At 35.5% G+C, this 16,098-nt stretch overlaps 1 protein-coding gene across 4 annotated transcripts in view; it reads right to left on the bottom strand.

The window, feature by feature from the left end:
• Positions 1–16,098, bottom strand: part of ADGRB3 (adhesion G protein-coupled receptor B3) — a 708,089-nt gene that overhangs the window by 383,722 nt on the left and 308,269 nt on the right. For all 4 annotated transcript variants that reach the window (XM_041773111.1, XM_041773116.1, XM_041773103.1 and 1 more), the window contains 2 exons: positions 8,162–8,263; positions 7,684–7,790 (listed from right to left, as the gene is read on the bottom strand). In XM_041773111.1, coding sequence (XP_041629045.1) covers positions 7,684–7,790; positions 8,162–8,263 — 209 coding nt within the window. The remainder of the gene's footprint in view (positions 1–7,683; positions 7,791–8,161; positions 8,264–16,098) is intronic.

Raw genomic sequence — 16,098 nt, forward strand, 5'->3', positions numbered from 1 at the left:
GTTTCAAGTCAATGAATTTCAATGGCTAAAACTAACCCTAATATTTCTTCTCCAAGTCACACTAAATCCATAATTTAGGAGAATCTTAAAATTCTCCTAGGTTTTTATAGATATAATTAGTAATACATTTTCAGTTTTAAAAAAGGAAGTAAAATATACCTTGAAAAGTATTTCATTATATATCTATAAAATGGATTCCTTTAAAATTTCCTAGGAAACATTATTATATGTGTATTTAATTTTTTTCTTTTTTATAATACAATTGAAATTTATTGGTTTAGTATAGTAATTCCTTTAAGGCTGATGCTTTTGCCACTAAAACTATAAAAACTCTATATAAATTACAGAAATCATACTCCTTAGAGCATCAGAGAGCTATGGATGAAATAAACTAAATTTCCAGAAAAAGGAGATCCTTTCTAAGGTAACCAACAATTTTAGTCATGGGTTTGTTAAATCTGGATAAGAAATGAGGGACAGGTGTAACTCTGGAAGAGGAGCTCTAGTGAAGAAAGAGAAATTAATGTTTTTCAGTTGCCCAGGGTTAGGGAAATGTATTAGAAATTTGAAGATCCCTAAAAATCTTACTGGAATTTTTCTCCATGAGACATTTGTAAGTTTTTGAAATGTGTAGGAAGCTGAGAAATTAAGATGAAAACTTCTAAAATGCAGAGTATAATTTTCTCCATCCTTGTTAAGTATGCATTTGGAAACAAATTTGAAGTTGCTTGGGCAGAAAGCACTGAGCTGGTACCTTTTGAAGGGCAGAACTGAATCCAATTTCTCAGTGCTGATGGGATAGGCAAACATAGGCTCTCCATCCAAAGCCTTTAACATACACAGTGGAGAAAGGAGGACTAAACAGAAATAGTCTGACTAAAACTGCAAATCATCCTCAACCCAGATCAAAAGTTGATTGCACTGAAGTATCAGCTCCTCACTGTATATGGATAACAAAGAAAAGGAGGAATGCTTTTAGTGGACACTGACCTTATCTAAACCCTACATGTGCTTTACACAATGTCTGGCACTTAATAAAAATGAGTATATATGCCAGTTGATGTGATTAATAATATAAGCCCATTCACAAGTTATCCAGATATTAGATTTCATTGGTAAGTAATTTAAAATGACTATGGTTAAATTATTAAAGATAATGGAGAAGAAAAAAGGACAAAATAGTCTCTGTCAATTCTTTGATGGAGAATTCTACAAGAGTTGAAATCTTAAAAAACAAGACAAAACAAACAAAAACCATTTAAAATGTATATTTTAGATCAGAAGTTAGTGAACTCTAGCCTGTGGGTCAAATCTAGCCCATTGCCTGTTGTTGTACAAAGTTTTAATGGACCATTATCATGTTTACTTATTGTTTATGGCTATTCTTGTGCTATGACAGCAGAGTTGAATAGTTAGAATGGAGACTGTACAGGATGTAAAGTCTAAAATATGCACTGTCTTCTTCTTGAAATATACTGTGAACTTTAACATATGAATTGCTTAGAACTCCAATATTTAGTTAACATCTTACTTCTTTTTTTTCCTCCCATCAACTTCTTTAGGGTAGATAGCATTCAATAAATGTGAGTTATTGTTATTTGCTGAATACTCTGTGAACTCAGAATTTTATTCGGGACCACATAGTTAGATAGTTTGGAATTGTGAGCTTGAACTCAGATCCTAAAACTTTAACTTGTGCTCCTGAATGAAAATAAGAGGCTTCTGTCCATTTTAAAGAAAATAATGTTCTTCAACTTTTCCTTGGCATTGTTGAGTTTTTCAATAATTATCTGAGCTCTGGGAGTGAGGGCTCTGACAAACTTGAAATTTGGCAACAAGAACAAAGAGGCATCCAGTGCTTGTCATGAGAACTTAACAAGGGTGTCTACACTCTTCCAGGAGGCGGTCATGTAATTAGAGGTATGTGTATATGAATGCCCAAATAATGTTGCAATTAGTAATAATAATAGTTAACACTTACTGAATGTGTACTATGGTAACAGTTCCATTTAATTGGTCCTGGGTGACCCCACTATTGATGTTTTTAAAGAATTCCCATGCAATCATAATGTTCACCCAGGATTGAGAAACCTCTGATTTAGCTTCTTCTCCCTGCTTTCACCATCATCTGCTGTGTTCCAGCCATATTATATCACAAAAAAAACTGCCAGATCAAGTAACTCCTGTATCTCAGGTTCACTTACTTCCACTTAATTAATGACTATTTGAACACAAAAATCATCTGCTAGTTCTCCTGGCTGGTTGGGACATAGTATTGGGATCTTTGTTTCCTAATTGCTCATTAAAAAAAAAACAAGACTTACATATTTTTTTGGCTCAATAAATATCTATTGTAAGCAAAAACTGTAGTGGCTATTGTCTTTCCTCTAAATAAGCTGCAGTAATAAAATTTATTTTCCTCATTGAATCACTATATTGTACTCTTTTTAAATTTTTTATATTTTTTAAAGATTTTATTTACTCGCGAGAGACACAGAGAGAGTCAGAGGGAGAAGCAGGCTCCATGCAAGGAACCTGATGCGGGACTCAATCCTGGGTCTCCAGGATCAGGCCCTGGGCTGAAGGCGGCACTAAACCGCAGACCAACCCGGGCTGCCCTCTATATTGTACTCTTAAGACTAATATAACACTGTCTGTTAACTACACTGGAATTAAAATAAAATAAAGAAAGAAGAAAAAAGTATTATCCTTTTAGGCAGTGTGCTAGGTATTTATGCAATGAGGTATTGCACAAAAGTTGTTAAATGTGAAGAGTTTTATTACAATGGAGCAAAATTCACCTGCAAGGTAGAAAATATACAAAAAAAAAAAAAAAAGCAGTACATCTATTCTCTGTCTCTGTCTCTCTTTGTCTTTGTCTCTTTAGGTCTCTTTCCCTCTCTGTATTTCCTTCTTCCTTCAAGCCTCCCCTAAAGGAAGATATCTCTATTTCTATCTCTCTATCCTAATAAACCACCCACAGGAGAAACAAGTTCTCAAACTAGGACTCAAGCTCTTTGACATCCCCTTCCACAAAGTCAACCTTTTGATGATAGACTACTGCTCCTACTTCCATATTTCTTTGTTTGTTAAATGAAGGTTTGAAAAGTAAGAGTTTTAAGGGACAATGACTCAAAAGGGAACATTTATACCTAACCCTTCATATTTCCATATGGAAGGCTTCCACTAGAGCAATGTCTTTGACCTTTATCAATCTTCCATCACTCACTTCCAAGGAAAGAGGAATGACATATGCCTAATGAATTTAGGAAAAGGCATTGGTACATTTGGTTCAACTTTTATTTTAGAACTCTCTACATGCAGAAATATATATCCTGCCAGTTCTATGGAGTCTGTCAGTTCAAGTGTAGGGGAGTGTATGTGTGTGTGCATGTGTGTGTGCATGTATGTATGTGTATTTGTATGCATGTAAAAGAGAGGAGGGAGAGAGAGAACAAGAAAAACTCTCTCTCAGAGAGAGAGAAAGGAGAGATAGGAAGAGGTTGTCTGTGATTCCCCCCAGGTATACCAGACACAATGAGATCTGTTTATTTAATCCAGGGAGAGACTGCCTGCCCCACTTTGCCCACAATATTCATTCTTCTTCCTCAAAGAGCTTTATGAGTAACAAAAAATAGTTTTCTCAGTTTGTCCGACTCCTCTACCTGTTTCTCAATGGATTCTAAAATTATTTCTACTTTGTATGGTATGAAATTCAGAAAATATCCCAGAATTTGGAAGGAAGTATTATGCTAATACAGGACTTTCAAGAATCCTATTACAGTTTATTCTACTCTCAATGTTTCAAAATTTTGTGCATTCATTTGTGATTTGTTTTTTTTATAAATAACAGTTGGATCATGTTTAATTTTATATCTTATAAGGTTTCCAACAACTTCCTGATTATTAGCTTATTGAAATTCCTCTGCAATGGCCAGATAATTTCATAAAATAATGTCATCAATCACTCCACATTTCTAGATACTTTTGGGCTAGGAAAATTCCACATGAGGGATAATACTTATTAATTTCATGTGGTTAAAATTCATGAACATTAAGTCTGGTGTATCACCTGAGAACCCTCCAGCTGCCAGTATGCTCCTACTGATTAGAAAAGTGGCAGAGTCATTCTTTATAAGCATCTATGGAATATCTAGTATATGCTTAGCATTGTGTTCGTTGGTAGAGAAATAAAGATTTAAAAAAAAAACATGGTTTCTGTCCTCAAGGAATTCAAACTAAATGTTCAGTGTGACGGATTAGTGATTTTATATATTAAACTGATTAACAACTTCATTCTATTTACCTCAATTGGGTTATAATTATGAGAGTTCATAGAACATACTGAACTAATGTTTTCACTGATGAAAAAATGTCATTTCAAACTTAGTTTATTACATATAATTTTGTAAAATGGGTATTTAAAATATTGTAATCTATGTGGATATGTACATGTATTGTACACATGCATATGCACATGTAAAAGAGTTGGAAAACATCTACCTATTTAAAGTAATTCTGTGTAGTAGGTAATAACATTTAATGAGTTTTATAAGTAGAAAGGGGGCAAAAATGAAATCTCTTAAAGAAAACAGAACAATTAAATTGTGAAATAATATTCTACTAAAGGAGAAGATACAGAGACTTCAAAGTAATTTTAGACTTTATGGCATCAGAACTATTTTTTATCACAAGTACTATCTAGCTTTGCTACTCAGACAAAGCATGAGAAGCAACAGGAATAAGAGTATGAAGCGAAGTTGGCTTTATTTTCATCTCCAGTTGACTTATTAGAGTACACATGATTAAGTTGATGTATCAGGTAAGTATTATTTAAGGCACAGATTTGTCCTATACTTCCCTAAATATGTAAAGAAAATCATGACCCATAGGCAAGTACTAGATGTGTGTATGTATGCATATGTAAGTCTGTGTATATTTCTGTATGTGTATATAAACATAATTCATTTGTAATACATGTGACATCAATCTTATATACCCATATTCTAACCACTCATCTATCTGCCTTCCTATCTATTCCTCCATCTGTATCTATTTATATTTTTCCACATGTACAGTTCACATTAATATGTTCAGTTCTAAAATTTTACTTTTTGAGATAATATTTTAATTTGATGTATTTTCTGTACATGTAGATATTAATACCTCCTGGTTACAAAGATCTTTTAGATTCTGTAAGCATTTCACATATATGGTATATCATCTGCTTTTCTCTAAAATCTCCAGAGATGTTAAGATGATGCTATCAGCTTCATTTTGCAAATAAACCAAGACTTGAGATCACAGGACTTTTCTGAAAAACACAAAACCTGAATTTGCCCTCACTACCAGAATTTAGGGCAGATGGTTTCAAATCAAAAGTTCAGGAGGTAGCATGGCCTCTAGAAAAGATGTTGAGCTTTGGAACAATTGTACCTCCACAACTTTCATTCTTTGCCTCACAAAACTGGATTGTTCTCCTGTAGATTTTCAGATTCTTTGTAAATAAGCCAATGCAGGGATATCCACCTTGTGTATTTTGAGCATTGGAATTGGTTCATCAAAGTGCCCTAGTGCCTGTCTAGTACTTTGTAGGAGCTGAATACACACACTGCTTTTTATTCTATAATATCATGCATTTGATTTATGTATGCCAGTCAGCAAAGGCATAGATGCATTGGCTGTCAAATTATTGATTGAATGATTTCTATGGAATTCACAATTTGAGATCAATTCTTCTATTTCACAGAGTGTTTCTGTTTCTGTTCATTATCAGTTGATCTGTACTCACAGACTGCAAACTCATTTAAATATTACTATAGAGGTGCCTGGGTGGCTCAGTCAGTTGAGCATCTACCTTCGGCTCAGGTCATGATCCCGGGATCCTAGGATGGAGCCCTACATCAGACTCCCTGCTCCCTCTACCTCTGCCCTCTACCTCTGCCTCCCCCTCTCTCTTTCTCTCATGAATAAATAAATAAAATGTTAAAAAAGCAAATAAATATTACTATATAAAGCACTGAATTTAGAAAGTAAAAACTTTCTGCAAACAAGTGATATTTCTTATTAACAAATTTATAAGAATTGATTTATGATTTACTTAATATATGCAATTATTTCCATTCATTACTGGATTAACAAGAGTTGAATATGGATATTATTAGGATTAAATAGACAAAGTTGAATGTCTATAATTAGAGAAAAATTAAATTCATAAGGGCATTTTTGGTTAATCTTAATTCTTAAATATATTGGTCTGAGTATTGACAGTTACTAGTAAAAGAAATTTCACATTTCATATTCTTACATTTTATATCACAAAACAAAGCTACATATTATATTCTGTGTGTATATATATGTGTATATATATGTGTGTATATGTATGTGTATGTGTATACATGTGTGTGTATGTGTATACATACATATACACACATTTCAATTTTGACAGAAATAAGGCTCAGTGAAGCCAAATATCAATTACTGATATACACATCAATATATATTATTAAATATAGGTATTTGTGTGTATCCAGCGTATATTGACATGTAGTAGGTCAGTATTTCTGTGTAACACCCATATGTATACGTATGTGTACATCTATTTATGTATTAATAATAGGAATAAGGTTCTGAGTAGTTACATAATTATCAATTCAATTACTATTACTGATTTGGTAAGTAAACATATTAGCATTTTGTTTTCGGATTTTTTTTGTTTTTTTAATAATCAAGTAAATTTACTTCATCAGTATGAGTAATTATTGTATGAGCTAAATCTCCATCTACAAGGAAGAATCTTCTTTAGATTTTTCTTTTTTAAAAAAAAAGAATTGTGTATATATGTGGGTGACAGTAAAAAAGTTAAAAGAAAACATAATCTCAACAAAACTTAAAGTTTTTAAAATTAAACATCATCCTTGTCAATGTTCACCTTTCCAGCTGGTTCATGTCATGATCATATCTGTTATAAACCCCACAATGTTTATTCAGTTTTTATTCATTGATGGAGTTCCTCCGGATTGTTAGGATGAAATGACAATAGTCTCCAATAATGACAATGACTTGCAATAAATAATCAAGCAAAATTTATCTGTGCTCAAAATATTCATACATCATATTTTCTGAATAATTCAATGATGTGTGGGAACAGAGGGGCTATTTTTGAGAAATTTGGCCCACTTAATCTTTTGCAAGTAATTAATTGGTGCAATCACATTGTCATTCTTTCAATGTCTTAATGTCAAAATGCAGGGAGAAATTTGATACCTAAGTGACACAGCTTATCATTTCCCAAGTACTAAAATGTTAAGGAACATAATTTAAAAATGTATGGTATTTTGAAGTCACTCTTATATGCTATTTCACACACAGTTACGCTGATCATGTTATACAGTGTAACTCCTATAGATAAAACTGAATAATAAATTTTGGTCAGGCCTTGTCCCCACTCGAAAAGGAATTCTTTCATTTAAATAGCAGGATCCATAAAAAGTCAAATCCTAGGAATGAAAGAGTTTAGAACTGACTTCTAAAAATCAGCTTTCTGTCACATCACTTTTTCCTTCAGGCATTTTTTCAGAGATTTTGGCTGATTTGATTAGAAAGCAGAAGGTTAAATTCTCACACAGCTATCATGAGAAAAAAGAGAAACAGAGCAAGTACTAAAGCTGGCTTTGCACCTACTGAATGCTGCAAGTGTCTGTACTCATTTGATATGCATCTTGCAAAGCTCGGCTGTTCCCAGAAGGCCACTCCATGAAGGCTGAGAGAGCAGCGTCTGCTAGTGGTGCCTGAGAGTCACAAAGAACAGAGAGAAGCTTTATAACAGAGATTCTAGAAGGCATCATATCATTGGGAGGCAGGCTAAAAGCATTGGGTTTGTACATTCTGTTGCCTTAAAAAAACATGCATATGAAAATATTACGCTGATGATTTTTATAGCCCATGTGAATCACACAGAGAAACCACTGCATTAGCAATAATTTCTAGGTCTCTTCATTGGCTCCATCTATGAAGCACTTTACTAAAATTACTTTATGAATTGCTTATTGGGCAGATTTATCTTGCATAGAGGACAAAAGCATGACTTCATAAGCAACCATAGCATGCTGTTCGTGGATGGTGATCATCGGGTAGGTTTGGGTGGGCCATCATACTTTACCTGTGGCATTCAGCGGGCACTGATTGAATGCCAAGTCACCTGCCGGGGTCCTTTTCCACACCATCGACATCAGATAATCCTCTGGGCATATTTCATAAGGTGCTGCAATTTAAAACAGAGGGATTCAAATGCCAGCAGTGTTTGTTTTTGTAAATATTGGCAATAAACGGTCCTCAAATGCATCTTTCTATCTGCAGAGCTCTTTTATTTTCCTTAACGTGTATCATTTGCTGAAATCTTAGTGATGTCTTTATAAACAAAAAAACCACCAGGTTTCATTTCATTATCTTCAAAATCTTCACAAAAATGTTCTTTTCTTTTCAAAGTGCTTACTGTGGAGACTTTTTAAAAAAGACATTTGAATTTGCTTATAAAATTGAACATTACATTCAAGCATATAAATCAAAAATCTTTCCAATATTCATAATGTTTTGAAATATTGTGCAATAAAATGTTTTCCAATAAACTGAAAGCCGTATTAGAATTATTAACTCTAAGTGTTAAGACAAGTAAACATAAAGGACAAAAATATGTAACTTTTTATTCTTCCTCCAAGAGCAATGATGTCAATCAGACTACATCATATAAAAATAAACTGATTTGATCTTTTGGCCTTCATATTTTCAAAAATTCAATTTAATTACTGAGATGATAAAGTTAAAGGGAATTTCAAGAATAACAGACGTTTACCAGAAATATTTTAATAGGAAGCCAAAGGCTTTGTGAAGTCTGTCTATACTGGGTCTAAACACCTTGCTGTCAATACAATTTGCTCCTGGATAGAACATACTCCTTTCTCTAGACACCTACTCTTGTGCTTTTCATACAGAACAGCCATGGATGTGTTCGCATATTTGTTTTCCCTACTTGCTTGGCATCTTGTCTTCTCATCTTTGTATCCTGCACCTAAAGGTTTGTCTGGCACATAGAAGTTGTTCAAAATTGAATAAACAAATGAATCAATATTTGAATATATCAAAACCTTTAATAAGTAAATAAGGACCAAAAAAATAAGTACCTCATAGGTATATACATGAGTGTGACTTCCTGGGAGAGATTTCTTCCTTTGAGGACAATATATGATTTAATCCATGCTGATCATAATCAACAGGCACTGATTCTACTTCCAAATTTATGAGTTCATTAGGATATATTATAATTATTAGTGGGCAAGAATACAATTTGAGAAATTATAATCTTGAAATAATTTTTTTTTATCTGGGGTAGCAGGGGCAGAAACATTTGCTCTTCGTGGGGGTGGGGATCAGACAAAATGGGCAGAGGGGTTCCCAGCAGGCTAATCTCCATGGTCAGTGTGGAAGAGGGTGGTTACAGGTGTTTGGCTGGTGGTAGCTGATGCAACCCTTCATTTATTCTTCTGCTGTTTCTATTCTTGCCATATTGGAGGGGCTGTCCCTACCTTCACGTGAGTTATATTATTTTTTTGTGTGATTTTTAAACATTTTATAATTTTTGATTTATGATTACTCCACCTCTATTAATCATCACTAGTTGTAGGCCCAGCAGACTCCGTGGCAAATCATGCTCTTGGGTCCTGGGAAAGGGCCAGGCCAGCCTGAGCTCTCCTGTCCCCTGTCACAGCCTGGACACGTAAGACAAGATAAGATGAATGGTTTAAACATGTGGACATTTTAGAACTGAAAGTGACACTGAAAATCACCTATTCCATTTCCTTCTTTACAGATGAGGGCACCAAGGCCCTAAAGAGGCTTGTTCAAGGTGACTGAGCTGGTGGAGGAATCAACAGGACTAGAGTCTAGAATCCTAACTCCTCAGTAGCCTTTGCTTTGACTTCCTGAATATCCTCTTTGCTATTTGCAATTATTCAAGGTAATTGTTCTCATGCTGAGTTTATATATATATATATATATATATATATATATATATATATATATATCATCTAGGTGCCCATTAAAATATTTAGGAACAGTTTCCAATTTAGGGAATCTTCGTTTGGTGGATGGTTTAGCAGACAATTCAACCTTTACCAGCTCCATTTTCACAATATATTTCCACTTTACCCCACCGGTGATCTCCTAAGGGCCACACCTAATGCACTCATCTCAGTCATCACTCACTGGACTGTCACCACAGTGCTTTATACTCTGACTTCTCCCTCCTCCTTGAGAATACTTTCTTTGGGATTCTAAAAAGCTATTATTCTCTCTCAGGGCTCCACCAGACACTTGGACAGTTCTTTCTTGGTCCTTGGCCCCTATGTCCTTTGAAGAATCATCCATGCCCTATTTTTTCCTTTGTTAAATGCTTTCCTTAGATAATTTCAATGTATTAATAATAGTAATAGTAATAGTAATAATAGTGAGTATTAAAAGCCTTACATGCATGGACTCATTTAATCTTCCCCAATAATCTTATGAGGTAGAGATTAGTAGTCTCCTTTACCACATGGGGAAATAGGCAACAGAGAGATAAATAATAATAATAACAATTATTATTATTATATAATTAATATAATTATATATAGTTATATAACTATTATTATTTAAGATTAATAATGATATTATTATTATTTAAGATTCTAAACATTCTTTTTATTATGTGTTGGTTCTAGAGGAAAAACTAAGTAAAGGAGTAGATGAATGGAGGAGGAGAGGGATGGGGGGCATCATCACCACCCCTCCCCCTTCAGGGGCCAAGTGTGCCCTTCTGACCTCTTCAACTTATCCAGGCTATGATGGGGGCAGGAGGTCTTAGGCTGGCTTACCGGAACATCCATCCTGTCCCATTTGAATGAATGGGGAGAACCTCATTGGTTCACTCAGCATGTACCTGACCTGTGCTATGCTTTGTTATAGGGAGAGTCAGAGGTGCATGAGAGCAGCACTCTCGGCCCCTTGGAGCTTCCAGTTAAAGGGAGGAGGCAGAAGGTCAAGCAATTGAACATACCATTACATGAGGACAATTATGATAAGCTCTGAAAATAGGAACTACAGAATGTTATTTCAATCTAAAATTTGAAGAACGGAGAAAGGCTTCTTGGAGGAAGTGACACTTTTCTGTGACTGGCTGGCTGCCTGGAGTGCAGCAAGTGCTGTAGGCAGAGTGAACTGTATGTACAAAGGCCTGGAGCAGAGAAGAGGTTGGGGCCTCAGAGCAGTGGAGTTGGAGGGAAGAATTTTAGGAGTATGAAGTGATGGGCTGGTGGACAGGCTAACAGTAGTGCCTGCAGGGACCTACAGGCAGCTACTAAGGGTTAAACAAAATATCAACATAATTCAATTTTTAATTTTAAGAAGATCGGTTTGGGTGATGGACATTAAGGAGAACACGTGATGTAATGAGTATTGGGTGTTATATAAGTCTGATGAATCACTGACCTCTACTACTGAAACCAATAGTAGATCATATGTTAATTTATTAAATTTAAATTAGGGCAGCCTGAGTGGGTCAGCGGTTTAGCGCCGCCTTCGGCCCAGGGCCTGTTCCTGGAGACCTTGGATCAAGTCTCACATCAGGCTCCCTGCGTGGAGCCTGCTTCTCCCTCTGCCTGTGTCTCTACCTCTGTGTGTGTGTGTGTGTGTGTGTGTGTGTCTCATGAATAAATAAATTAAATTAAAAAAAAATACAAAAATAAATTTAAATTAAAAAAATTAAAGCAAAAAAAAAAAAAAAGATCAGCTTGCTTTCTCTGGGCAAAAGGGATGGGAGAGTAGTAGGTAGGCAAGACAATTGAAGAGGTTAATGCAGTCCTTCAGTGCTGAGACGATGGTGGCTTTAGGTAGGATCTTTAGACTACAGATGAAGAAAGAGGAGGATCCCTGGGTGGCTCAGTGGTTAAGTGCCTGCCTTTGGCCCAGGGCATGATCCTAGAGATCCAGGATCGAGTCCCATGTCAGGCTCCCTGCATGGAGCCTGCTTCTCCCTCTGCCTCTCTCTATCTCTCTCTCATGAATAAATAAATAAAATCTTTAAAAAAAAAAAAAGAAAAGAAAAGGTAGGCACAGACAAATTTAGAAAGTAGTAGACTAAACGATGTGGGGAATGAAGAATATTGCCTGATTTCTGAGCTGGAGAACTGGGCATAAAGTGAAACTATTTATTCTCTAGTATCTTCTACCTTTAATCCAATTTTCATGCCATATTAACAAAGTAATCTCCAAAATGAAGCTTAATCCCATAACTTGCTGCTTAAACCCTTTCCATGGTTCTTCAATACTGACAGGATAAAGATAACCATGCTCTCTGTGTTAAATAAAGGCCCTTCTAGCAAGCTCTAAGCTAGCATTCTGGTTATGGTTCATATTTATACTCCTATACATCAGCTGCACAGAATTAATTCTCATCCTCCAAATATTCCACACCAGGTCACACATTCTCCTGTGTTTCCGTAAATGTGAACCAAAACTACTTTAGAATACGAAAAAGAGGAAAATCATAAGAAATGTTAAAACTCACAAACTACATTATACATAGTTTATGACATAATTGAATTCTATGTAAAACAGCTAGTCTATTTTTAATAAAGGTACACCATTAATCTATTAGAAACTTTACACTTAATTATTCTTTTTTTTTGTTCCATCTACACATCCACCTCTGTTCAATATCTTTCTCCTTAAAACTTTATTTGTGATCCTTCACTTTCACTTCACTTGTATTTTATTCCGTTTGTCAATGTTTTTAAACTACAATTTTCTTTAGTTCCATGATGAAATTTGAAATACATTTCATAAAAAGAGTTGCCAGAGCATTCATTTTTCTTTCTGACTTAATCTTGAACCAAACCAATGAAGAATCAATTTGCACCCTAGACTTCCTCATTCCTCTGTTGTGGGTTCAGAAAGCTCTTCACACCTATTGTTGCCAAAAATCAGCCTCCTTCCCTGCGCCCTTCCCCCACCGTCGGCTGGCTGGTCAGAAGCTCTGGTAATTGCAAGCGTTAACCACTAGATGGCACAGGTGGGCCAACAGGGTGAAATGTTTACCGGGCTCGCAGCTGAAACTGATGAAGTTCAAAATTAAGGTGGGCAGAAGTAGTAATTGTCAGCTGGGGAATATATAGGTCAGCGCCTTTTTAATATATTTATATATTATGATATATAAAATATATATAAAAATATATTTATATATTTAAAGGTACAGTACTTGGGAAAAAAGAAAATTTCTTCTTTTCCAGAAGAAAAGTACGACTTTTAGTGACAAAACCAGCCTCACTTACAAGGCCTTTCAATCAGACATCTTACCTCAACTCCCACCCTCTCCACATTCAGCACCCCTGCCCCCATACACTGACCCCTTTGATGCTTCTCTGATACTCCAGGAAGGCTTCAACCTCAGAGCTTGTACACTTGCTCTTTCTTTCCAGGATGTCCCTCCCTCTCCTGCCCAAATGCCTGCATGGTTTGTGTCTGCACTGCCTTTAATCTTTGGTGAAATCTTGCCTTTTCAGGGATTTCCTGACTTCTCTCAAAAACTCACATACCTTCTGATTTATTCTTATCCAAAATGCCTGTTAGCCTTATAACTCATACACCTTTTTTTTTTCTAATTTTCTTATTTTGCATAATTATTATGTGTTTGTTTATTGCTTTCTCCTGCTAGAATGTGCACCATGAAGACAATAGTTTTTCTGTTTTATTTCACTCCTAGAGCACATAGTACTTACAAGTCTAGCAAATGATAGGTGGATTAACTATGGACATATGTTTTAAACTAACAATTACCAAATACTTCCTAAAAAATCTCTTTTTCCATTACCTCAGTACTTAAGATGACAGAGAATGAAGATGATTCTGCAAAGAACAGTGGACAGTGTGTGTGAGTGTATGTGTGTGTGTGTAAGTAGCAGCGTAGGTAGGAATGTTCACTTAGGAAAAGTAAGAGGGAGTTGAACTACTATAGTTTTCTTTAAAAATTAGCAAAAATGGGTTTTCCAGGGTACCAGGTATTGACAAAAGTTGACTTTCATAGGGCTATGACTGACTTGGCAAGAGTCCATGGAATCTTGGCCAGAATTCTCTAGTGTGATCTGTATATATCCAACCACAGCACTCAATTACTAATTCCTATTTACCTAATGACAGTCAGTATGGTCTCCCTCACCCAGACCAAAACACAAAACAAGCAAACAAACAAAATCACAGTAATTTTTTAAACTTAAAGAGGTCAACAAACTTTGTTTTTCTCCACCATCAATTCATAAAGCTTTGGATTCATTGTGCTTCTCTCCATTGTAGATGGAGAGACACAGTACACAAATAATAAGAAAGGAAGATGACAGGGGAATCATAGATTCAAATTTGCAAATTTGCAGGATTTTCAGCTTTTTAGTAGCAATGTCAAATCCCACTTCTGCTTTAAATATTTTGACAAAGGTGATTTGGCATTCATTGAAGATTATATCCATAAAAAGTTTAGTCCAGAAAATAAGTGTACTTGTGCTCATACCAAAAGCAAAACAGCCTATATATTATAATACAATTTTATTTTTTTCCATCTTAGGCTTGTGAAGCCCTGAGGAGGAAACTTTTTGGGCTCTCAAAAGTGCCACTTGTGGAATTCATTCATTCCACAGATATTTACTAAGCACCCATAATGTGCCAATTACTTTATAAGATACTGCACAGGAAGAAAACAAACAAGAATAGTCAAGGTCTCTCAACTTCCATGATGGTGATGGAGACAATAAGGGGAGAAATTATAATACAGTGGGACGCCCACTGTGATCTGAGAAGTCCTGGCTGCTCTAGGAATACTTTAGGGGAAAGTATGTCATTGGAAGATTTCCAAAAGAAATTTCCAAGTTGAAGTGTAAAGGATAAGTAGGAGTTGGCCAGTGAGGAAGGGAAAAGTGTGCCTTGGGAACCACATGTGGGAAGACCCAGGCAGCAAGGAGAATCTGGTATATCCAAGAAATTGGGAAAACTTCAGAATGGCTAGAGGACAAATTTGGGGATAAGTAGAGGTGGGTAATTATGGGAGTGGGAGGGGTGATAAATGATAGATAAACTAGGAGTTTGACTATAAGGGCAAGCAAAATTTGTTACAGTGTGTTGAATGCTATACATGCAGTTTGGGGAATGGATTGAAAGAAAGTGAGACTAAAGTCAGGGGGCCCTATGACAACCTAAATGGAATAGTTAGGGAAGGGGCATGGTATCACAGGAAGTGGAAACTGGAAGGGGGTGAATTAAAAAATATCTAGTACAGAAAATGCGCTCAGCTCCATGGCTGGACATAGGGGGTGAAGAAGTGAGAGAAATAAAAGATGAAAGTTGGGTTTCCAGGAAAAGTGCTGGCTGTGCTCCATCCAGCTTCAGTTAGAGCGGGTGAGGAAGATACCAGTTGGGAGGGAATATGCTGAAAATAGTTTTGAGTTTGAGGTATATGAGCAACTCTTGATATTATCGAAAAGGCAGTTGGTTACAGAGCTAATGCTCAAGACAAAAACGTAAGCTAAAGAGACAGATTTGTGCTGTTGTTGTTTCTTCAATGCTATGTATATTTTGTAAATTAGAAAATACATAATTAGCTTACGTCCCTATGCTCAAAATAAAAACATATTATTGTAGGGCAATATGAAGGGCTTTTTAAGCCTTAGCAAAGTGGAACAGCAACTCTGTTCATCAGCTGAAAGATGCCACTGTTTGCTATCACTAGTACGAAGACTATAAAAACCCATTTGTAAGATACAACGGTACTTGAAGTCACAAGTATGTAGTTAGCATTCTGTCTTAAAACAAGGTAGCAATTACCTAGTGATTAGCTGTTAATCTGTCTATTCAAACTGATTTTCTGTCTCTTAAAAATAGCAAAAATTATACAGGGCTTAAATCAATTTGATGTGGAAAATTAGTTTTCACCCCTATGCTAGAATTTCAGCATTAAAGAGAAATTGATTCTACACTGTAGAGTTGGCATGCAAGGGAAAAAAGAAAGAAAAAGAGAAAAAGAGA

Source organism: Vulpes lagopus, chromosome 1 (genome assembly GCF_018345385.1).
Source record: "Vulpes lagopus strain Blue_001 chromosome 1, ASM1834538v1, whole genome shotgun sequence".
Classification (NCBI taxonomy): Eukaryota; Metazoa; Chordata; class Mammalia; order Carnivora; family Canidae; genus Vulpes; species Vulpes lagopus.